Here is a 25,269-nt window from a genome sequence, read left to right as displayed (position 1 = left end):
AGTTCAAAGTTATGCCATATGTTTCATACCAATCTGTAAATTCCTATTGAGACTCACGCTACACATGCAGTGGCGCTGAATGCAGGAAGATCACAGGCCAGTGGGTGGAAAGTCTTGTGGATCCAGTGGCGGTGGAACCATCTTAGCGCTGGCAGGGGTCTCCACTTGCCTCCTCCAGCTCTCAGGCTCTGGCTGCCATCAGCATATCTCCATATGTCTTGTCAACAGGAATATCTTGCAGTGAGTGAATGTTTATCTGGCCTCCAGTGAGCTATTTATCTTTGTGGCACCTCCAAATGAGGTCATTAAGCTGCAACCTCATTGACGGGCTAGACTCCACCCCTCCACAAATTGACACCAGATTATGGAACTACTACAGATTTTATCTTTAGATTATGATTAGATTTTTATAAGCTCTTTGTAAATTAAAGCTATTAAGCCTTGGCTATCATGTATATTGTAAATATTTTTCTATTTTAAATTTTGTAAATTTTTTGAGGTACAAAATTAGAACCTTCTGTACTTGAGTTTAAATTCATTTATATTGTGGTTCAGCTTATTGTTTTACCTTGTGTGGTTGAAATTCCTTATACGTAAAGAAAGAAAAATTCAAACCACAAAAGAAGCAAGCCTATCAGAAATTCTGTTTAACTTCATGAATTATGAATTAGCTACGATAATATGTCAACATGAGAAGAAAATTATAAACGTTCACTAATAACTAGAGCAGAAATGTATGGAATATGAATATATGAAAATTAGACGTCAAAAATCAAATGGGGGGTGCTTGAAGATCATGATCTTAGGCATTAGTGACCAGAAATGAACTGGTGCTGGTTATTTGGAATTGGATCATTTGCTTTCCCGTGCTGGCAGTGACAGGCAGAGGAGGGATGATGTCGCAGTCATCGTCAAAAAGAGCTCTTCCAGATCTAGTATGAGATCTTTCCTACAATGCTGTAAGTGATAGGGTCGTATCCCGGTCCCCAAAAGGATGATTACTTCATTCAACTATGATTCAATTGTATGCGCTGAACATTAATTCCCAAGATGAAGAAATTACAGATTTTTACCAACTTCTGCAGTCTGAAATTGATCAAGCATGCATCAAGAGGCATTGTTAACTACTGGCCATTGGAATGCCATGACAGAAACAACAAAGGATCAGTGTTTGGAAAATACAACATTGGTGGTAGAAGACAGGAGCGCTCGCATGACACGGTTTTGCAGGACCAGTGACTTCCTGGTTGTCCGTAGCTTCTTCAACATCATGACAGCGACTCTTGGTGGAGATGCATGGCGCCCTGGTGGCACAGGCATCGTGGCTTCGAGTTGGGCGGCTAACCGCAAGGGCAGCGGTTTGAAACCACCAGCTGCTCCGTGGAAGAAAGATGGGCCACTACTCCCATCAAGAGTTGCAGACCCAGAGACTCACAGGAGCACTTCTTCCCTGCCCAGTAGGGTCACTAAGAGTCGGAACCAACTCAACAGCAGTCAGTGTGGTTTGGTTTGGTATACATGTAGACCACACCAGTTGGCACTCATGAGAATCACATCAGCTACCTCTGGAAGGACAGTGGAGAAGCTCAATATTCTCCGTCAGAACAAGGCACGGAGTCAACTTCAGAATATATCATCAATTGCCCACGTTCTAAGTGCAAATTAAAGCAGGAAAAATTTAAAACAAGTCCATGAGAACCAATGTACAACCTTCACTATACACACGTGAATTTAGAAACTATCTCAATACATTAGAAGCATTAGACCGCAAGAGTAAAGACAGATGACATCAAAGCAGTCATACAGGAAGAAAGCAAAATTATAAAGAGAGAGAAAGCGAACAAAATGGACGTCAGAAAAAATCTGAAACTTGCTCTTGAAAGTATACTAGCTAAAGTGAAATGAGGAAATGTACAAAAACCTGGAAATAGAAAGTTAAAAGGGAAGAGTGCCCTCAAACTAAAAGAACTGAAGAAAAGTCAAACCTCAAAGTACAATTCTGAAGGATTTTATGGCAAAATCTTAAATGATATAGGAAGCATCAAAAGAAAATGGAAAAAAAACATTTAGAGTACTGTGCCAGAAAGATTTGGTTGATGTCCAGCCATTTCTGGAAATAGCTTGGGATCAATAGCCAGATGTACTGAAGGAAGAAGTCCAAGAAGTATTTTCAGTCGCCTCATATGTATGGGAAAGTTGAATATTGAATAGGGAAAATCACAATTTGAATTACACTGCTGGCAAAGAATATTGAAAGTACCATAGACTCCAGAATAAAAAACATCTCTCTCATAAGAGGTGCAGCCAGAATGGTCCTTCGAAGCAAGGATGACCAGACTGTTTTGTCTCCCCTACTTTGGTTATGTTATCAGGAGGGACTAGGCCCTGGAAGAGGGCTTTGTCTTTGGTCGAGGGATTGAGATGACCCTGGTTGGGTGGGCTCCTTCATAGGGAAGTCTGTGAGGGCGGCGTGGATGGGGAAGGGTTTCATTCCCTTGTCCATGGAGTTCCTGTGGGAAGTCTGAGGACGGCACAGGACCTTGTACATGGAGTTACTATGAGTTGGAATCGACTCGACAGCACCTAACAATTCCAACTCTATCCAAAAACTTTACTCTGGGGAAGCTTAAGATTTGGATTAGATTTTAAGCATACATGAAAAACCGTACAATAAAAATGTATCTTTCACAAAAGCATAAGCCTCTCATTTGGCAGGATTTGTGCCTTGGCTCAGGTATTAAATAGGTCTTAGGACCGTTTATACTGTGGTCATTTTGTAGTTCAGGAATATCATGTTAGAACAACTAGCATTTTGAGGCAGGTTAGGTCTGAACTTGAAGTGTCTTGAAATAGAACTGGACCAGTGATCGTCGTGTGGCTTATTTTTGTCTTCGCTTCCCCTTTTAATGATCGCCTTGAGTCGGACATTCCCAAGATGAAAATCCCACCTTACCATGCTTATTGAACTGATTGGGGGTGGAGGCCACTCTTCTGATAGATGTAGTATTGGTGCTCTGGCTTATCACTATTAGAATTAGTCTTGCTCTTCATCTAGAGTTTGAGAAGAGCCAGAGAATTGAAGACACTCATTTTTCCTATTGTATTAAACAGCTTGTCTTGCACTGTGTTTGAATGCCATGTTATTTGCTTTCCCTAGAACTCTTCCTCGTGGGTACTGTATAACATGGCGTCCTTTTACTGGAGAATAAAGAATGAGCCCTACCAGGTGGTGGAATGTGCCATGCGAGCCCTTCACTTCTCTTCCAGGTAGAGGCCTCCTGTCTGTCTGTCAGACCAGCAAGCAGACACAGGAAAGCCCGAGCACACAGCATTGCGCTGTGCTTCCCTTCTGGACCGCCCCAAAGACGTTAGTGCCGTCACTGATGGCCGAGTGTTCAACCTAATTTCAAAAAACACTGCCGACTTTCACAAAGTGCAAAGGAGAGCATGTTTATCCCAAAGAAAACTTTCCTTAGTGCAGAAGAGAGCTGAGTACATGTTAAAGTCATGAAATGTCTGGCAGGCCTTGTTTTTGTAGCTAAAGGTGTAGCTCTCAGATTCAGTAAACACCATTAACCATCGAAAAGAGGTGTTGTGATTATCTTAAGTTACCGTCTTTAGCTCTAAGTATGCTCAACGTGATGTTCCTGTGCACAGTAACTTAGAATGCCCTTTGCCCTTGGCAGGTAGTTAGGTTCAGGTACTTGTGGAACGCGTGGGGATCTTCTTTCCTAAGAGCTAACTGCATCTCACCTTGCCTTTTAGACCCAATAAAGACATCGCCCTGGTCAACCTAGCAAACGTGCTGCACAGAGCACACTTCTCTGCCGATGCCGCGGTCGTGGTCCATGCAGCCCTGGATGACAGCGACTTCTTCACCAGCTATTACACATTGGGAAACATCTATGCAGTAAGTACAACTTTCTGTTTCATAAGCCAAATGAGTCGGTTTTGGTTTTTTGTCTTTTTTATTTGCCTTCTAATTTTGTATCTGAACAAGGGAGAGGCCTCAGATTGAAATTGGGAGTGGGGTGGGGGGACTTCAACACATTCGTGAATCATAGTTTAGACAGAAAAATCAGTGGTTAAAATATTAAATTTCTACAGAGTAGACTTAGTATTTTACAACAGCGATACCTTCCAGCTAAGCCATCCAATAACATACCTTCATGGTGTGACCAATGACGCTCGCCACAGAATGAGATCTACCTGTGAATTCATACATGATGTGGGGGGTGGTCGGGGGGAATGCAGCCGGGCCTTGGCTAGTTTTTCAACCCTCCTGTGTGTTTGTTTTTTCTCTTCAGATGCTTGGTGAATACAACCACTCAGTGCTCTGTTACGACCATGCTTTGCAGGCCAAACCTGGGTTTGAGCAAGCTATAAAGAGGAAGCACGCTGTCCTGTGTCAACAAAAACTTGAGCAAAAATTGGAGGCTCAACATAGGTAAACTGGAAGAAAGAATGGTGCTAAAGCCTTAACACCTGAGGTTAGACCTGTGTGTGGTGCTAGCCCTGTGCATTTGCTCCTTAGAATGAAAAGAAAAGCCTCTTTTCTACAGATAGTCCTGTCCCTTTGGTGCAAGTCCAGGTAAATTACCCCAAATCAGGGAGCCCTGGTGGCACAGCAGTGAAATGCTCAGCTGTCAATACTGTGTGTGTGTTATAACAAGTAAAAAGAATTTTGTGTGTAAGGTTGACACAGTCAGAAGTTCAAGTTGACCAGCCGCTCTGCAGGAGAAAGATGAGGCACTGTGCTACCATAAAAATTAATGCCTTAAAAATTCTACAAATAGTTGAATAGGAAAATCACTTGCACATTGCTGTAATTGGTCTTGTTCCTCCTTAACTCCCAGGTTGTGCTTTGTTAGGTCGGTTGCACAGAACGGAGAGGCATTCTCTGGCCTGCAGATGAAGAGAATGTACGTGCTGCACTGTTCAGTCACGGGGTTCTGTTCTCCAGTCTTTGTACACTTCACTAGAAAATATATTTTGAGTCCTCCAATAATAGAAGCAATTAAGAAACTTCAGAAGTGAATTTTCCCTCTCATACAGAACTATCCTAAATTTTGTCTCCTGTGGTTAATAGAGAGTTAAATGGAGATTTAAATGGACTGTTGAGTCTGTTTATTTTTAACCATTTGCAGCAAAACAGAGTGCAAAGGAAGCAGTGACCGTTCATTTGCTTCACTGACTGCTGCCAGCATCTGATCCAGACTTCTCCTGGCTTTGGCCTCATTCAGAAAACTGTGCTTCCCGCAGTTTGCCCTAAAGATGGGACTAGTTCTCTTGCCCAGTCTGTACAGTCTTAAGTCTCTATGTTATAACAAGTAAAAAGAGTTTTGTGTGACTAAATGTAATCAAGCAGCTGATTTCTTGAAAGGGCATGGTTGAGAATATTTTGGGATAAGCTGAGTTTTCTGTTATTCTCTCCTAAAATCTGTTCTCTTAGGAGCTAGAGTGTAAGACCAAGGTCCTGTGACCCTCTTTACCTTTAGCTTTCTCACTGCCATCAACTCCATGCCCAATGTCAGTGGCCCTGTAGGACAGAGTAGAACTGTCCTTTTGAGTTTCTGGACTTTAAATGTTTGCAGTACCCAGCCTCTTTCTCCCATGAAACCTCTGGTGGGTTTGAACTGCTGACCTTGAAATTAACAGCTCAATTGTTAACTCGTTGTGGTCAAAGGAAAAGGTTAAAAGCAGGCAAGGGTTCCAGAAGGACTTTGGATGTGAATGTAACTAACATAAATTGAGCTGAGGGAATAGAATTGTTAAATACGTGAAAATGTATATATACATATATAGTTATATATCTTTGTGGTACCGGAAAAGCCCAACAGCACAATAGTGATGAGATAGTTTTATTTCTTTTTTTATTGAGATAGTTATATTTCAAGGGAAGAATTTCACATCCATCTTTTTACTCCTAAGAGATAGCATTAATTTCTCTCTTTCTGGAACGGTGGTTCACTAGTGGCGTGCTAAAATAAAAGGAAAGAGCGTAGCAGTCATCACTAGGGGGCCAGAATATTTATGCATTAATTGGGTTTTAAAAATCAATTTCAAGCTCTGTAACTTTTTTCCTGATATTACAAAAATGCTAAGATCCCTCCAGCGAACACTGAATGAGTTGAAAGAGTATCAAAAACAACATGACCACTACCTGAGACAGCAGGAGATCCTAGAGAAACACAAGTTGATTCAGGAGGAGCAAATCTTAAGAAACATCATCCATGAGACTCAGATGGCAAAAGAGGCACAGTTAGGTAAGTGTTCCTTCCCGGTGACCGAGGACGAGCGAGGAAACTCCCTTCTAGCGTGCTCCCAGCTTCCCTGTAGCTCTCGAGCAGGTAGCCGCTGTTAAATCCAGGCCTGGGTCAGCGAGTTGACTGGGAGAGGCGTGGGTCCCCGTGCTTGCTCTGAGAATCCACAAAATGAAGAAAAGGAAGACTTGTAGATCCTGCAGCTGACCAGTTGTTTGCGCTCTCTGCCCTGTGCAAGTGCTTCTCCAACTGTAACACGGATCTCCTGGCGATCTCTTGAAAATGCAGATTCTATTTCAAGAGAAAGACTTTCAGGTGGTGGTTTTGAGGATCATTGACTCCACTCTATCAGTTCCTCTTTGGGCTCTCACACTTGCAATGCTTTGAAGCCTCTCCCAGGAAGGCCGCTGTGCCGTTTAATGAGCACGGCGTTCTACCCCCTGCTCAACAGTTGTTCTGATGAGCGAGCAACATTGACTACCTCTTCCTTAGAGAGAGAGAGTGCTTTGATCTAATCTCATGGCTCCAATTCCCAGACAGGAATTGGAGCCATGAGATTAGGTGGGGAAATGTCTCCCAAACTGGGGTGTTCCTATCAGCCGCGTTGGAGCCACTGAGCTGATTGTGGGTGCTGGGTGCCTTTTCATCCATTCCCACTCATAGAGAGACCCAATGTGACAGTAAAACTGCCCTGTAGGGTTTCCAACACTTCAGACTGTAACGTTTTTATTAGTGAGAACGCACCATATTAAAATAGACATAGGACTCTTGCTGATGGCAGAGCCACAGGTCAAAACTAACATTGCTAACTCCTAAGGAACTTTTTTTTTTTTTAGCGCCTTTAACTTGTTACATATGCTTAAGGTCCCAATTCAGGTGTTCTTTGTACCTGACAACCTGCAATGGTCCTCTGAGGAACGCAGGATTGAAATTAAATGACTCCAGCTCTGAAAACCATGTGTGTGCTACCAGCCCTTCTCACCATGTGTCATTTCCATTCCAGGAAACCATCAGATATGCCGTCTGGTCAACCGGCAGCATAGTCTGCATTGCCAGTGGGACCAGCCCGTGCGCTACCATCGGGGAGATATTTTTGAAAATGTGGACTACGTTCAGGTCTTTTTCTTGGTCCTTTCTAGTGTTTATAAACTTTTGCTATCTAGGCATTTCTTTATCCTTCATTCCTTTTATGTCGATCTCCTAAAATTTGTGACTGTCATTTATTCAAATAGTATTCAAAACCTTAGAAATCGAAAGTCAGATTTTCTGATCCGAGAATATTGTGTGTGTACCTATACAGTGTATTTGATCAGATTGGTCTGTTGTTATTATTTAATTCTAAGCTTCTACCTTCCCCTCTTCATCTAGACTAAGACTTATAATTTAAAATCTGGGGAAACGTCACGCTGTCTTCAGTGAAGTCATCTACCAATAATGTTGTCTCTGCCAAGCTGCTAACAAAATGAAAAATATCAACAGAAAACACTGATGAAGCCCTGTTGTGAGCCACGCGCTCTCTCAGTGTGCATGCTCACACACACACACACACACACTCTCTCTCTCTCTCTCTCTCTCTCTCTCTCTCTCTCTCTCTTTCCTGATGATAGTTAGCTTGTAAATAGTGCCAGGTGAGTGGTACAGACAGTAAGCACAACTGAGACGCCTCTTAAAGGACATGGGGAGTAAAAGGACATGCACCCCATTTTCCTGGAAACCCCATCACGTCTTTAACCGTAGATAGATACGCCTAGTTTTATACAGTCCACGTGAAAGAAGTCAGGGAAACCGCATCTGACACAGGCCTTGCGATTGTCCCTCCCTGTCTGACATCCGAATCTCCTCCAGGGTAACAGGTGTGTTCAAAGTGGAGTACATTGTAACCCAGTGTAATTTTTAGGTCACAACAGGCCATTTGGACCAGTATAGTTTCTGGATTATATATATATATATATATATCCTTAAAACTATAATACTGCTACAAAGTGAAGTCATTTATACTTAAAATATAAAGGCCTAGAGCTATGAAGTCTTTCCTTTTTCTCCTGTTTCCCTGTGAAAAAAGGGCTTGGGGGAAGAGGTGCCTCCTCTGTGGGATCCAGCCCCACATCCAGATGGGTCCTACGGGACAGGTGTGTAATTGAAGGGAAGAGATTAAGAGACAAACAAAAGTATTGGGGCGCTCACCTCTGCCAGGGCATCAGGAACAGGTCCGAGCAGGAGAGAGAGAAAATGTTGTCTTACATCAACTTATATAGTCTTGGGCATACAATTACAGTTAACCACATACATACGTAACAAAATAGGCGGTACCCTAACCCTAGAGGTCCCCTGAGTTCATTTGGGGAGGGGTGTGTGGTTTCACTGGTAACCTAACACCAGTGCTGGGGGCAGGTAAGTGGGAGTGACTGTCCCCTGAGCAGGGAGAGCAATTGCAACCTGTCTGCGCCTATAGATGAAGCTGTCAGCCAGATCACAATCAGCCATGTGCTTCGAAGAGGTAACTTTAAGGTAGCACCCTTAGGGGAGAATATTATGGGGATTAATCTTAATTAGGAGAATGTGATTGGAGACTCATCTTTAAGTCGCAGGTGTGAAGGCGGCCTCCCTCCACCCAAAACACTGGCCTCCCAGGCTTCGTAAATATGAGAATAAAGAATTTGTTGCATATACTCATTCTGTTCCTCAGTTCCCTCACACTCCTTTGACGTCAGGGATGAAAGGAGAATCAAACTCATCAGCCCAAGGCTAATTCCTGTGAGGTCGACCTCAGATATGCCTCCGCCCTCTAACCGTCCCTACCAGTTTTGACCCCAGCTGCCCCTCCCATGATAATCCAGTGCACTGGCCACACAGAGCTCACAGATTATGCTCACAATTAAGGAGTTGATGGGGGAAATTAGCAGGTTATAATTCAGGATCAGAAATGTTAAGGCCACTGTTCTTTGGCCAGGACAGCCCCTTTGTCAGGCCCACAGGCAGACCTCTGTGCCCCTTGGCCCCTCTGCCTATTAGGACAGTGTCACAAAGCTCCTGTAGCATTGCTGACAAATGCCCAGAAGACACTACTCCACTAAGCCTGAGCGCAGAGGCACTTGCCTCCAGCTCTGGGCTGCAGCAAAGCCAGCTGTCCTGGTGATGCCGGTAAGACACCCACTCCTAAAGTGAGCCTCCTGCCCAGGCGCGCTCCACTGTAGTCCCTCCGGCCCAGAAGCGCCCGCCCGGCCTGGGCTGTAGCTCCGCTGCTGCCTCTCCTGCCCCTCTGCTGCCTCGCCTTTTGTCTCCTGGATCTGGGAGGGTCCGTGTAGGGATCTTGGGGTTCAAAGGATGCACTCCACTCCACGCCTGACTCTTCTTGCTCAATGATAGTGAGACTCCTCCCTTCTGTCGCTGAGTGGGTCCATGTTATACACAGTAGGATGGCAGAATTGACCAGTCCCCACGTTCGAGTTACAAGTTTTCACAATGGCATTTAACCCTGTTAACATGTACTCACAGCTGAAACATAGCCCTATATCCTGTCCGTAAGCCAGGTGCATCAGAGAGTGTCAATCCATGGAAGGAAAAAGTCGTATTTAACACTTCACTCAACCCCACCCCATCCCTGCTTCCATTCTCTTTATTTAGTAAGGGTCCAGAAATACACAGTAACCGTAGAAGCTCGTAAAAAGGGCAAATGCTGTTCTACTCAGTCTCCACCCTTTCAACCTGTAAACCAGTGGTTCTCAACCTTCCTCATGCGTGACCCTTTAGTACAGTTCCTCATGGTGACCCTCCCCCCAGCCATATAATTATTTTTGTGTACTTTATCACTGTCATTTTGCTACTGTGATGAATCAGGCAACCCCTGGGAAAGGGTCGTTCAACACGCCCCACCCCACCCCAAAGGGTCGCGACTCAGATTGAGAACCACTCCTCTAAGTCTTTTATTAGCGCTTGATTGTTTGTAGACCCTAAAAGAGCCTTGTCTAAACATTTTCTTCTCATAACACCATGCTCTTACACAACTGTGATCATTTAATCTGACACGGGGAGAGGACCTGGAAAAACTCAGTCTCACTCCTCACACCAAACCGTAGGGCTCAATCAGCTGTACAGGCGACACTTCTGTCTCTGACCCTAAGCACGCCAAGCGGCGTCACATCGCAAAGTTAAGAGATGCAGTCCTCAGGACCTTCTGAGGCGCCAGCAGCAAACCTAGAAGTACCCACACCACCCTCACTTCTGACCTGCCAGCTCCAAGTTCAGGATTTTCTCACTGCCTCTACAGGATCTCAGCCTTTTAGCTCAGGAGTTCTCAGCCCACTTCTGTCTAAACTGCTCGTCCCCACACTCCCTCGGCCTCACTAGAACGCCTCACAGAACTCAAAGTCTCAACAGTTAAAATTATGATTCCATTAAAGCAAAAAGCAACCAAATGAAGAGACACATTGAGCAAGGTCTGGGGAGATTGCCAGTGCAGAGTTCCCGTGCCCCAAAGAGGGGTGCCCTGCCCTTCACAAGCACCCCTGTCTGTCACCAACCAGGAAGCCCATGCAGCTTCCAAGTCCAGACCTTTATTGACGGTCTCATTCTATCATTGAAACTCCTGCCCCTCCCCCTGAGGCAATCACCCAGTTATTCAGCCCAGAGTGGGCCTTTATGGCCTTGCCCCCCCACCCAGAAGGTCACTCATTGGCATCACCTGTGTGGTAGCGCTCTGGAGCCCTCACCCGCTGTGTCGGTGGTGACTAGGAGAATGGCGGGGTTTGGGAGGATTTCACAGGAACAGTGAACAAAGACAAAGTTCTTTGGGCAAAGTCAAACAACTCGGGGGAATAATGAACCAAATCTAGACTTCGGCTAGTTGATCAGCAAACCTAACAGTCTGAATGAGGCGTGGTTCTTTAAAGTTCTGATTGTTTTATTACTGAAACACTTTGATTTCCTCCTCAATCTGAATACTAATTTTGGGGGTTCAAATTAAATCTTTGTCATAACTCCCGTCCCACCTCTAAATTGATTTTAACTTTTCATTTTCTAGTTTGGTGAGGATTCGTCCACCTCTGATATGATGTCTGTGAACTTCGATGTTCAGACAAACCAGAGTGATGTCAGCAACTCCTTCAGGTCTCCTGTGGCCCACTCTATTCTCTGGGTGTGGGGCAGAGACTCTGACGCGTACCGGGTAAGTCAGTAGGCTGTGCCAAAAGCTCGTCAGGGAGTAGACCTCACTGCTAGGTAGTAAGTGACCCGATCACTGGTCTGTTCAGGTCAGCAAACCTTTCCCTAACATCAAAAAGGAAGCATTGTGCTCGATAATAGAGAAGGAAGACACAGCTCCTGTCTTAGCCAGCCCTTCCCAATCAAGTAGGAAAGCAGACACTCTGACTTCCCAAACCTTTGAGCTCTGTTTGTGATTACCACCACCCTTAACAAGTGTTTAAACTTGACATAGTAAATACTTGTATACAATTGACTTGTTTAAGCAGCTTTCTCTTGCTGTGTGTGGGGTTGGGGATATAGTGGACAAACACCTCGTTCTATTGGACTTCACATTTCTCGTGAAAGATACAGACAATAAGCAACTTAATAAATAAATCTATTTCTACGCCATGTACGTATATGCTAGTCGGTGGAGGTGGGATGGGGGATGGGATCCCAAGGTGTGAAGGCCGAGACCATGTGTGTTTTGTTTGCCATCACGCTTTGAGAACGTCATCGAGCTTCTCTTGTAACAACTCATGCAACCACTCAGAAGTATGGACCACACATTTCAGCGTAAGTTGGAATAAGCCTCTAGTATGATTTAGATAAGTAAACATCTCACAAACAGCAGAAAATTAAACCTCAGCATTGGGGTGGTGGGGATCTTAGGAAGAAATCTTAAGGTAAGCATCCAGGAAGAAACATTTTCTGGGCTGCTTCTCTCAATGTAAGTATGCTTTTGGGTACAGGTATTCACCTCCACCACACAGTGACTTAAACAGAAAGGAAATACTCTTCACCTAGCAAGAAGTTCAGATAGGGCACACTTTGAGTGTGACTGATTTAGGGGCCCAGCGGTGTCATCGAACACCCAGACATGTAGAGGGCACTTTATTCTCCTCTGCAGCCCTAATCCTAAGGCCTGAGCATAATTCCAGGATCCTTGTAAGAAAACTGTTTCTGTTCATCTGGTCCCTCCTGGTAGAGCTGCTCTAAGCCTGGATAGTCTTCACATTCAGCCAGCAGCCGCCACCAGGGTTTGGTTGTGCCCAAGGTCTGGGAGAAAAGTAGTAGCTGACGGGGCCAGAGCACACCACACAGGACCTGGTGAGTGTCCCTGTGGTGACATGTGATGGGAAGCCAAACACAGAGGGCACACAGCAGCGCAAAGCCACCCCCAGGAATGACCGATCCGTGCGGGCGTAGGCCGCCCACAAAAGCAGCCAGGAATGGAAGCACCACGAGGAGTAGGTAGACGCTAAATGGCGTGCTCAGCATGGCAGTGCACACCCTCCAGGTGAGGGTGAGAATCGGATACCTGGCAAAGTACTGCCCCAAGGAGACTTCATCAAGGCAACCACCTTTGAGTTCTTCTGGATGGACTCTGTCAGCAAATGGAACTTCTTCCGCAAGCTTTGAGTTACTCGGGGGCCCCTCTGCTGCCATCCTGAAGCCCACTTTAGTCTTCTTGAACCAGTGAGCTTACCAAGGCTGGGCACGTCAAATGTCACATTCTGCTTCTGGCTGTTGCTGGTCGGTGCTGCCGGCCGCAGCCCACGAGAGCAGCTACTTCAGCGCACAGAGGCTTGGTTTTGCTTTTTTCCCCTCCAACAATTTTATTGGCATATAATTCATTACCATACAATTCAGTGGTTCTATCACATGAAGAAGAGTTGTAAAATCTTCACCACAATCAACTTTAGGCCATTTTCTTCATTCTTGTACTCATCGTTATTAACTCCCCATTTCCCCCCAACCTACCGTGCCATCTTCCCAAGGAATCATTAATCCAGTTACTGTTTCTATAGCTTTACCTATTCTAGATTTCATATGCAGAAGTATATGAAAGTTAAGTAAAACATGAAAACCTCAGTCGAAAAGTATTAACCACTAGAACAAATTTAAATGGGTCATAGGGGAGATCAGATGATAAGGCGCTATATTTGAACCTCACTGCATCTGCCACAGTCCACTACCCAGGCATTCTCATTCCTGGTCCACAAAAGGGGGTGGGTGGGGGCAGTTGGTCATAAAAGGTTAAGGTTTGTTTTCCTTTCCCAGAGACCCAAGCACGTTTTGTGGCTTACTGGCTCTGCAAATTTAAGCATAGCCAGTCCTGAATCCATTTATAGGAAAGTAGGTGGACTTGCCATTGACTGACTAATAATCTTGCAAAGTATTCTTAGAATACTGCATTATCAACCACCATGTCTACCACATGTTGTAAAATATTAACATGTCTATTTAGTAATCAGTATATTTAGATTGTTTTAACAGTTCGTTTGACTACTGGAGAATTGACTCCAAAGAGATTTATAAGAAACTTTCTTCCTTGTATTAGGACAAGCAGCATGTTCTGTGGCCTCAAAGAGCCGACTGTGCCGAGAGCTACCCGAGAGTCCCAGGTGGTGGGGAATTGCCGACATATTTTCTGCCTCCGGAAAACAAAGGACTCAGGCAAGTGCTGATGGATTTGGCAGAGCACCTGATTCTGCATGACTGGCGCCTGGCGGTTCTTTGAGAGCACCAGCCTTGGACTTGAAAGGTTAATTAAGTCTTTATCTTGACATCACCAAAAGTTGGAAAATATGAATCTTGTTCCTTTTTCTTGTGCCAGGATCCACGAACTCAACAGTGATGATTATTCTTCAGAAGAAGAGGCCCAAACCCCAGACTGTTCCATAACTGACTTCAGAGAAAGCCAGACTCTGTCCTACTTAGTCAAAGAATTAGAGGTCCGCATGGATCTGAAAGTCAAAATGCCAGATGACCATGCACGAAAAGTAAGGCTCACTTAGGCTGGTGTTTATTGCCGTCCATTCTGGGTGATCTCAGAAGCCTCTTAGATGGAGCGAAAAAAATCAATAGAAGGCAGTTGGCGAACTTTAAATTTTTTAAACTGAAAATATGGGTGGAATGTTTGAGAAGTCAGCCAGGCAGTCTTGGTATTAAAGAAGTGGAAGGCAAGTGTGTTCAGGGGAGCTGCCTCAGTAGGCCTCGTCTTTGTTTCCTTGACCCACCGTGTCATGACGATGCCTCACAAGGGGCTCTCCGTTTACCTGGTAGAAAGCATTTTGACCACTTGATTTAGCTGTGATTCCTCCGATCTTCCAGAAGTTTGTCTAAACTGTCAGCTTGAATGTTCCCTTTCCATGGCCGTCAGTCAACCCAGCTTTAGCCTTCTCTGATGTCCCTGTAAACATAGGTCGGTGGTGCCGTTTTCCTTTATTCTTGCTGGTTTATTTCCAAGTGCAGATTAGGTTAGATATTGGATAGAATTCTATACATAGAAATGAAAAAATTACTCTCTTAGTGAGAGCACAGGCCATCGCAACTGCTGTTACTTGAAACTTAATTTCTAAGCCCTCGGCAGTTCATGACTTAACATTCAACAATTTTTGCTGAAGCAAAAAACAAAACACGTACTGGACACTCTTTTGGGTCCTAGGAATAAAAAGGCCATGATCCCTACCTTAGAGTTGCTCACAGTGTATACATCCTGCAAAGGAATACAGGGTAGATTTCACTGGGATGCAGTGGTTTTCCAACTAAGGGAACTAACGTGTTCATCACATGCTCCCGTCTTCTAAATAATTATTCATTTCCGAACACTTCAATTGACCTTAATGGGACATCATATATATCTCGTGTGTGTGTGTGTGTGTGTGTGCGTATGTGTACGTGCTTTCATCTAACTGGAAAATTTAAAATACAGAAAAATTTAAGAGAATAGTATGATGAGGTCCATGTACCAAATTAAGCCATAACCGCCTCGCAGCCAACCTTGTTACTTTTCAATGAGTATTTAACAAAATCAGATATAAAAATGTATTGTTACCTATATTATCCTTAAAAGCAGTGAGTGCCAGTAGGTCAACCAACACCTATTGGCGTGTTAATGCCCACATATATGTGATTAAAATATCTATTCAAATTAGCTGTTCCAGAGGAACTCAAGTAAAATCGTGGCCATCTGTGAAATTGATTTTCAAATGTCTTTCTGGTTATTTTAAATTGAGTCAGGCTTCCTTTTGCTGTTTTCAGGTTTTGCTTTCCCGTATTAATAACTATACTATCCCGGAAGAAGAAATTGGGTCTTTCTTATTTCACGCTATTAACAAGGTGAGTTTCACTTCTTAACCTTGACAGCTTAGTGTTCCCCTGGTCGCTGTTCCATCCATTGTAGCTCCAAGCAACCCCACTTGCCAGCGGGGGACTCCCCCAGAGCAGGTCCTAGGCTGTCACCCTTATGAAGCAGGTCGCCAGACCTTGTCTCCCACAGAGCTGGCTGGTAGAGTCAGATGCCCTTTAGGTTAGCAGCTAGCTACTTAACTGTTGTGCCCCAGGCTCCTTAAACCCCAACACCTGGTACCGTGTATCAAAATGTACTTATTGAAATCCGGGTTAGAGCAAATATGCCGTGGTGTATAGAGTAAGTCCTGCAGTCCTGTGTTAACCAAACTGTGTGGGGGTTTTCAGCCAAATGCTCCCATCTGGCTCATCCTCAACGAGGCGGGGCTGTACTGGAGAGCCGTGGGAAACAGCACCTTTGCCATCGCCTGTCTTCAGAGGGCTCTGAACTTAGCCCCGCTTCAATACCAAGACATTCCTCTTGTCAACTTGGCCAACCTCTTGATCCACTACGGCCTGCACCTTGACGCCACGAAGCTGCTCCTGCAGGCCTTGGCCATCAACAGCTCCGAGGTGAGCCTCCTCTTTCCCGGCAGCTCCATGTGTACGCCCGGTCTGGGGCAGTCACGCTCCAGACATCATCTGTGTTCTCAGGGAGCCTAGAAATGTCGTGTTGTGTTTTTCTGAGCTTATACATTTCTAAATTTCTAGAGAGAGCCTTAAAAAAGCTTCTGTTTTGTTTTTCTTTTGGCTCTGTTCCTCTTTTTATTTTAAAATGAATGAAATTTATAAATGTATGGTTAGTATTTTAGGAATTTACACTGAAATAAGGGTGGCAGCGCCTTCTAAAAATCCACTGCCTCCGCCTGCAGCCTCTGGTTCCCAGCTTAGCTCGCTGTCACACGCACTGCTTACCATCGTCGGTTTCACAGCTTCCACTGCACCATTGGCTTTATATCAACCAAACCAGAGACCCTCCCACCTGCCGTCCGCAGTTATGTCACTGCTTTCTAGTTAGTTACTGTGTTGCATAGTTTCTGAAAGGCCACTGCTTTTTTATGTTAAAATCAGGATGCATGTTGAAATCAATGGCCTCTTGGGTTTGGTGGAATACAGGTTTTAATGAACATGCAATTAAAGTGATTTGATAACTAATGTCTCAATCACTGCCATCAAGTCAAACTGAGTCATAGCAACCCCGCAGGACAGGGTAGAACTGCCCCTGTGGGTTTTTAAGACTGTAACTCTTCACAGGAGTAGAACCCTCCCACCACCACCACCGTCATTCGCCCAAGGAGTGACTGGTGGTTTTGAACTGCTAACCTTGCAGTCAGCAGCCCAATATGTAACCAGCATATCACCAAGGCTCCATTGGGATTTGTTTAAGGCACCAGAAAGTGAGGTTTTCCACCATGAGAAGGCAGCATCACCTACCAGAGTTTCCTGTGACATGCTCAGGTTCTCAACTGAATTTTAAGGCACAGTCTGCAATCTCTCTGCTATAAAGAAGTACATCAGGTATTGATGAAGTGCGTCCTGTGTGCCAGGTGCTGGGACACTGGAGACAGATGCTGTGTATGGATGTGTTGAAATGGGGACCCAAATGGAAGGCTCAACACAGCTGTATTCTCCTCAGTGCTTCACTTTCTGCTGCCAGCAGCCCAGGCAATTAGGCCATTTTCTTCCAAAGAAAGAAAACTCCCTCTCTGCTTTAAAACTGCTGCAACAGAAATAGAAAGATAAATTCATGGATTGACTCTTGGGGAGAAAAAAACAAGCTCCCTACCACCAAGTCAGTTCTGACTCATTTCAGCCTTATGAAATGAGAGTAGAACTGCCCCTGTGAGTTTCTGAGACCATCCCTCTTAAAGGAAGCAGAAAGCCCCGTTTTTCTCTCATGGACCATAGTAGAGGCCACAGAAACAGACCTTAGCAAGAGCCCCCCTCCATCAAACTGTCAGTGTTTGGAAATAGTTCCACGTAAGCTTTTCTTTAGTGTAAATGTACCATAGTCTTGCATCTACTGTGCATGTGATTTTAAAACTTCATTATATTAAAAAATGTACTACTTCATAGTTGCTGTACCATTCACATGTACAATTGTGTGTGTGTGTTATGTATGGTTAATGCACAGGTCTGCCTCTGTTGCTGACAGTGCTTATCTAATCGCAGAAATGATTTGCTCACTGTCTTTCTGAGAACAGGAAGCCAGCTTTGTGTTCCAGATGATTTTGTAGGGAAAATTTCTAGATCAGGAAGAGAATGAGTATTTTGATGGCTATGGAAACAAAATGCCAAGAGTCCACCAAAAGATTTAGGCCAGTATACATTGCCACCATGTAGGTCTGAGACTATCCATTCCTCTTAAGTTCACCAGCATTGGGCTGAAATGACTACTGATGTTTGTTCATGGCTTCAGAGTAAGCAGATGTACATGTAGTCACTCACTTAATTGTCTCAAAGCCCCTACAAGGTAGAATTTATCCACTTGACTGAGGAGGAAAGGGATTTGCCCAGCATCCTGGGGCATAGATAAGAACTCGGGGACGTTGGCCAATAGCCCATGCTCCTCATCAGCCTCACACTGCTTCCAAACAAACACTTTATTAGCATTCACGTCTCTGTTGCAGCATCAGTTTGTCTTTCCGTTGTATCTTATGTATTGGGGGATCGTATAGCTCCTAGCACAATCCATACATCCATGCATTGTGTCAGGCACATTTGTACGTATGGTGCCATCATCATCCATTAGATCTTTTAAGTAAACCTTTGTGTGTGCATTTTATAGATTTGGCTAGCAGCTCGGTGTTTTGTTTTCTGTTTCATATGTATGTTTATGCACTCTAGGTATATCAAAACCTTTAACTAAGTGCCCTATGTTCAACATCTTTTCCCGTGCATTGCCTTTTCAGTCCAGTTGTTTAAAAACCCTTGAATTTGTCAGTCATTTCCATTGCAACTCTTAAGCACCAGGAACTTGAAAAAATTAGTTCTGTGTTGTTTTGTATAGTCTCTTAGCTGTTTTATAGTTTCGGGTTGTACGTGAAGGTCTGTGACCCATTTCAAGGTAAATGGTCTCGAGGGCAAAGTAAAGCTCAGAGGGTGTTCTTCTCCACGTGAATACCTAACTGTGCCAGCACCCATTTGAGAAGACTGTCCTTTCACTGTTGAGCCGCGGGAACCTTGGCACTAAGCTCCAGGCCCCTTCGTCCAGCTGCTTGCTTGAGACGGCTGTGTGGCTGTCAAGGAGTCTGGGGAAGAAAGAGGATGTTTGGAAACTGATTGTGGTAGCAATTGTACAATTCTGCTGGACATGATTGAGTGATGTGACATATGTGTGTATTAACCCAACTAATGACTTTTAAAAAATAAATCAAACTAAGGCCCATTGCTCTGAAAGATTACAACAGGAGGGTCTGGACAGAGTGGGAGAAGAATGTAGATCAAAACTCAAAATCGTAAAGAAAGATCAGGCTTACTAGTCTATCAGAGACTGGTGGAACCCCAAGACTATAACCCCTAGACACCCATCACACTGGGAACTCAACTCACCTTCGTGGCTCAGCTTTCAGCCAAATGACAGAAAGACTTACAGAGTGAATAATAACCCCAGGGAGATACCCACTCTTCAGAGCAATCAAGTCAGTGTGTTCTTATCCGTGATGGTGGAGTGCAAATCTATGCATCCTTCTTTGTAGCTACCTAAACAAAATACAGTGAAACCTGTGAGAGGCGGAACTCTGCAGAGCTGCTTTGTTTTCTCAGGTCTAGCAAGTTTTCTGCCATTGACGGCGGGCAGCCTTTCTACTTTTATGTTGCTCTCTAGTGGTGGAAAGTGAATGATTTCCTTCCCCGACAGGTTCCTTTCTCAGATTTTAATTTATCCACCTGTCTTCTGACCCTCAGCTAAGTCTGTAGGAAATGAGCATTTACGTCTTCCAAAAGACCGTTACAAGAATGCTCATAGTAGTTTGTTCATGAAAACTGAAAGCAACACATATGTCTGTCTGTCAGAATGGATGGACAAGCTGGTATATTCAACAATGGAGAATTTGATATCCATTTAGAAGAATGAGCTGATACTGACTGCTGAAACTAAAATGGACAGTTAGCCCGAAACTTTTTCGGGGGGGCATGGCCTAAGAGAAGTGAAAAGACACATACTTTAAGGGTTTTCTAGTTCAGAGGCTATCAGTCCATTAACATTCTTTTTTTGTTCTGTTTTGGTGTTTTGTTTTTGTTTTCCTTCTTCTTTGCAGCCCCTGACCTTTCTGAGCCTGGGAAACGCTTACCTGGCTCTGAAGAACGTTAGTGGGGCGCTTGAGGCCTTTAGGCAAGCATTGAAATTAACTGCCAAGTGCCCAGAGTGCGAAAGCAGCCTGAAACTGATCCGGTGTATGCAGTTCCACCCTTTCCTGTACAGCGTCACCTCCTCTGATGGCAGTGGTAAGCAGCGGGTCAGCACTGGCACAATCAGGGGCTCAGGAACGAGCTGGTGTTCTGATGAGCAGATCCATCCCACAGAATGGTTTTCTCAGCTCTCCTGGATGTGGACGGAAGCAGTGGATGCTGTAGAGCAGTAAGGTTTGGTTCTCCCCAGAGGCCAGGCTGGGGAAAGCCTGTCGGCGTTTGTTCAACTGGGGCTGCTGGGCCAGGAGGTGTATCTTCCAACTCTCTGGAGTTTTCAAATGGCCAGTACTTTATGGGGTGAATATTTTTTTGCTCATCGAGTCAAACTGAATAATGGGACTTGAGGCAGTATCTCCACAAACTCAGTCAGTCATTGAAATGCAGCCTCTTCTCTTTCAGTGAAAGAGAGGTCCAGGCCTTCCTGCATCTTGGAATAGACACCTACATTAAATGAGATCTTCATGGGCCCACCCATCTCTTCCACAGCTCTGTACACCTGTGCATTACGGGTATCTACTTGGGTAGAAAAGTATTTTGAGTCAACACATAAAATTGTTGCAAGTTCATCCATTCCTGAGGCCCTACTTGCAAGTCCCATCGATGTTTGGTTATGTACTTAGTTAAGCTTCAGTTTGAGGGGAAGAGTCAGGAGTGGGAGCCCCAGCCTCCAACTGTGGTGGGTGCAGTTTGCATATGTGCATCGTGATTTCTTAGCCATAGCGGCACCCCGGGGGAGGTCCATGCAAACTGGATCGCAGTGCTCAAGCACAGTCATCCTCATGTAAGATGCTCCATGTAAGACACCGGTACTTACCTGCCGTAGGATTTTCACGGAATGGCAGATAGAGACATTGGAGGGAGTGAACGCAGTCCTGTGAGGGTACACAGACAACGTGCTGTTGAAGTCCAGTCGTGTTTAGTTTTCAAACATCGAGGACCAGGTTTTAAGTTGAGAAACCAACATCTGTTAGTAACACCGCAGAGCTCAGCTGTTGAGCAGTCTGAACTAGAGTTTGTACGTGAATGTGATGGATCGGGTACAGTTCTCTAGCGAGGTAACATAGTGTAGTGCTCAGCCTCGGTCACACAGGCTCATGTTTGAGCCCTGGCCTTATTGTCTGCTGGTCCCAGTGAAAGAACTGAACTGTCCTTCACAGACTAAAGACTGAGAAACTACCTCACACACTTGTTGGGAGGCTTGAATACAAAATACCAAGTATTGAGACGTTTCAAGAAGCACATTATGGGCCTTTGGCCGTTGTGCTTTACCTGGAACACAGGTCGTGTTGTCTTCACTTCTGTGGGTTCTCCAAGAGCAGCCTTGGAAGCAGGAGTTTGCTTTTTCAGTTAGCTATTTGTAGGACCCCTTATTATTTTAAGTTACATCTCCTCACTGTTCTTGCCCCCGTCTTGTTTTGGAAAGGAGAGTTCTGTGTGTGTGTCTATTTTGTAGCTCCAGCTGTGTAGACATGGGGACCCTTGCCCAAGAAGTCTTTTTTGCTGTCATCAGTAGTACATGCTTACGTTTAGCACTTCCGTTTCTTAAAATGTCTTATACTATGCCACTGATGTCATAAGAGGGAATTCCATTGTCTTGCATCTTTCCTCTGGAATGTAGCCCACCCCTGCCTGGAAAAGTAATACTTGGGAGCAGGTCTTGTTGAGGGTGGTGGCTTCTGGTTCTCCAGATTAGCCCCAAATATCATTGGATCCAATGCAATGACAACAGAAGAAATTCATTTGACGCAGACAGAGAAAACACTGTATTTCATCATTTCAGAACTCATCAATTTCATAAAATGGACATTTTCATTCTTTTCATATGCACTATTGTACTTATCTGGTTATTAATTAATAGGTCTTTACCCAACCAAGTTGGCTAAGGTCCATAGAAGAAATTATTAAAGCTCAACCTAAAGTAGTAAAGATCAGCCTAAAGAGCATGACTTAGGAATCAATCCAGCATCTGCCAATATTTGAATATTGATACTCTCTAATGAGATGTGTTTATTTCCTTTTTTTAGACCCTAAAACTCATTGTTTTCATATCTAGAAATATACGTTACAGTGCTATGGTGTTGTCTGGTTTTTGAAACTCATTGATAATACTCAACTAAATACAATACTGATTTTTTTCTTGCCTTATCTGTAGTAGTCCTACTCACTCCCAGTCGCTTTGTTGGCATTCCAGCTTTGAAAAGCAGCCACTTCGAAAGGAGCAAAATCTCTCTGTAGAAACCCTAGAGTTCTTACGGAGTTGAAATCTGGACAGTTGCATCTACCCTCCTGTGAGCATTGCTACACAAAACAAACCCCAAACTCACTGCCATCGAGTTGATTCCAATTCCTAGTGGCATGTGAATTCCACGACACAGTAGACTGTCTGCTCTGTAGGTCGGAGTAGAACTGCCCCTGTGGGTTGCGACTCTGCAGCAGTAGGAAGCCTCGTCGTTCACCTGCAGAGTGGCTGCTGGTTTTGAACTGCTCACCTTATATTTTGCAGTCTTCACTCATAACCCCCTGCGCCCTGAGGAGGGGAAATAGGACAAGACTTTTTCACAGTGAATATCGTTGTGGTACCCTTATTCAAATCAGATACTTCTGTTTGCAGTTTGCTTTTTAAGTTTGTACAGTAATGAAATAAGCTGAATAAATCATCCTAATAGTCTGACATATCTGTCTCAAGTTTCTACTACGATAGTGCAAAGGTTTCAGCCAAGGACTTTGTATTGTAATTGGATTTTACTAGATTAAGCCGTCCTTGCTACATTGACCTCTTTCGCAGCCCAAACAATTCACTTAGGAAAGTCTGAAAAGCTACAAATTTAGAATCGTTTAAAATGAGCTTTTTGATAACAAAAGTAGTTCAGTACTCATGGAAAATTTTGTAAAGATCTTTATTCTGACCCTTATTGTTAGTCGTTCACAAATTATTTCCTTCAAGCTACATCTCCAGTGGCTATTTTTAGAGCAAGTCCTATGAGGTAATGTCTTGAGTAGCGTGAGCTTCATGGCAAACTCGGCACTATGTGAACATCAGCATGTATTTCACTGCTCGTCCTAGAAAACTGGCGCTTCCCACACAGATTTATTTTTCCTGGGATGCCTGCACCGTGGTGTATTCCTCCTCTTGCCTTTGGGGTCTGTTAAGTTCATCTCAGCATGTCTCCCACTGGTAGGAGCTAAAGATGTCAATTAGTACAGGATTATTTATCTGACAGTTTATGCAAACTTTTGTGAACCTAGAAATAATTTTCTCAACTGCCGTTTGTTAGATGCACATGTTCTTACAGTTTCTGCTTGTCATCTTTCTTTAACAAATACTGCTTTTGTCGTGAGTCATTTTACATTGCCCTCCCAACTTCAAGGACGTTAGGAAGGAAACCTACCGGACTGGTGTTTTAATTGCCCACTCTCCATCTGACCAAAGAAGATGTGAGTGCTTCGGACTTCAACTAAGCTTTTTGTTTTGCCAGTCTTGAAATACACACTCTTTTCCACATTGATATGTTAGTCACTTTACAATTTCATTTCACTTAAATAGAACCGAATTGGTCACATGTAACAAAACTCAATCTTCAATAAGAATACATTTGGCCCTTTTGAAAACAAAAATAGAATGTTAAATTGTGATTTGGGTTTTTTTTTTTAGTATAAACTATTTACAAGGTCTTAAGTACTTAACATTAAACAATGGAATTTTGTTTCTCTGGGAAAAGAAAGGTCTCTCAGAGGTTGAAACGTCATAAAGCAGCAATAATTGTCTCCTCTGTGAACCGGGAAATGGAAAATATCCCTGAGAACAACATAACCAGCCTGACTGACTATCCGGTGCATGGGGGAGTTGAGCAGTACACAGTGAAGGCAGTGCAGCACGGGCGTCTGGTTTCCAAGCTGTCATTACACTCCCCCCCCAAAAAAAAATATATTTGCTAACTCGTGTGTAAGCCGAGTTTTTCGGCACATTTTTAATGCAGTTTTTTGTGGTAAAATTAGGTGCCTCAGGGATATTCGGGTCGGCTTATACTTGAGTATACGTGGTACTTCTTATCCTTCGGCTTTTAGTGTTTGTAATTTTAAAAGTTTTCTCCAGTCAAGGTATTTTCTACTCCTTATGCAATTTGTACCTTGTTATGATGATTTTACATTTCATACTAGTGTCCGTGAAGTGTGCTTTTTATGTTAGAAAACCTGAGATAATGAGAGGTTCTGTGTATTAGACCTTATTTACATGAGATGTTGACACGGGTTCCACCAACAGTCGGCACTGGTAATGAAGCATGAAACTTACCTGCATTTCTGAACCTTGGTTTCTCTTAATTCCTAGAGACATGCTTACTTACAAATACCTTTAGGACACAGACCTTTAGGAATTATGAATAGATGTCTCCCTTCACCCACATTTCTGTTGTGATCTGTTCCCCCTTCCGCCCCTCCTTCCCAACTTTCCCTCTGCCCTCATGGAATCCCTACTCCCATCTCTGTACCTGAGGGGTTTATCTGACCTGGATTTTGTGTGAGTAGCGCATATCTGTACTAGTGTACGTGCTTCAGTCCAGCCAGAACTGAAAGGCAGGCCTGGGGTCATGATTGGTAGGAAGTGAGGAAGCCTCAAGGAACCAGAGGAAGGCTGTGTTTCATCAGTGCTCTACTGCACCCTGGGTGACTCATCCCTTTCCTGTCACCCTTCTGTGAGGGGATGTCCTATTGTCTACAGATGGGTTTTGAGTCTCTGTTCTGACCCCCACCCCCACACATTCTCAACAATATGGTTGTTTGTTTGTTTGGGGTCTTCTGTTATCTTCTGATGCCTGTTACCTGATCCCTTCAACACCTCATGATCACACAGATTGGTGTGCTTCTTCCATGTGGGCTTTGTAGTTTCTCAGCTAAATGGACGCTTGTTTATCTTCAAGCCTTTAAGACCCCAGACACTATATCTTTTGATAGCCAGGCACCATCAGCTTTCTTCACCACATTTGCTTATGCACCCACTTTGTCTTCAGCGATTGTATTGGGAAAGTGAGCACCTCAGAGTGCCAGATTATTAGAACAAAGTGTTCTTGTGTTGAGGGAGTACTTGAGTTGAGGCCCAATGTCCATTTGCTTCCTTAATTCTAAACCTATAAATATATATAGATAGATCTTTTTCCCCATCGTCATATATAAATATATTTACATATGTACATGCCTGTATTTAAACCTCTATAAATGCCCTTTGCTTCCTAGTTCTTCCCTCTATTTCCTTTTACTTTTCTCTTGTCTCACTATCATGTTCAGC

General features: G+C 44.0%; 1 protein-coding gene across 2 annotated transcripts in view; it reads left to right on the top strand.

Moving 5' to 3' along the window:
• Positions 1-25,269, top strand: part of TTC17 (tetratricopeptide repeat domain 17) — a 115,257-nt gene that overhangs the window by 39,441 nt on the left and 50,547 nt on the right. For both annotated transcript variants that reach the window (XM_075545857.1, XM_075545858.1), the window contains exons 6-16: positions 3,158-3,267; positions 3,766-3,910; positions 4,308-4,447; positions 6,106-6,266; positions 7,267-7,379; positions 11,284-11,427; positions 13,789-13,904; positions 14,065-14,230; positions 15,492-15,569; positions 15,927-16,151; positions 19,838-20,024. In XM_075545857.1, the coding sequence (XP_075401972.1) occupies positions 3,158-3,267; positions 3,766-3,910; positions 4,308-4,447; positions 6,106-6,266; positions 7,267-7,379; positions 11,284-11,427; positions 13,789-13,904; positions 14,065-14,230; positions 15,492-15,569; positions 15,927-16,151; positions 19,838-20,024 (1,585 nt within the window). The remainder of the gene's footprint in view (positions 1-3,157; positions 3,268-3,765; positions 3,911-4,307; positions 4,448-6,105; positions 6,267-7,266; positions 7,380-11,283; positions 11,428-13,788; positions 13,905-14,064; positions 14,231-15,491; positions 15,570-15,926; positions 16,152-19,837; positions 20,025-25,269) is intronic.

This window comes from Tenrec ecaudatus, chromosome 4, assembly GCF_050624435.1.
Source record: "Tenrec ecaudatus isolate mTenEca1 chromosome 4, mTenEca1.hap1, whole genome shotgun sequence".
Taxonomy (NCBI): domain Eukaryota; kingdom Metazoa; phylum Chordata; class Mammalia; order Afrosoricida; family Tenrecidae; genus Tenrec; species Tenrec ecaudatus.
Note: the sequence above shows the minus strand (reverse complement) of the source record. Positions and strands in the feature narration are given on the sequence as shown.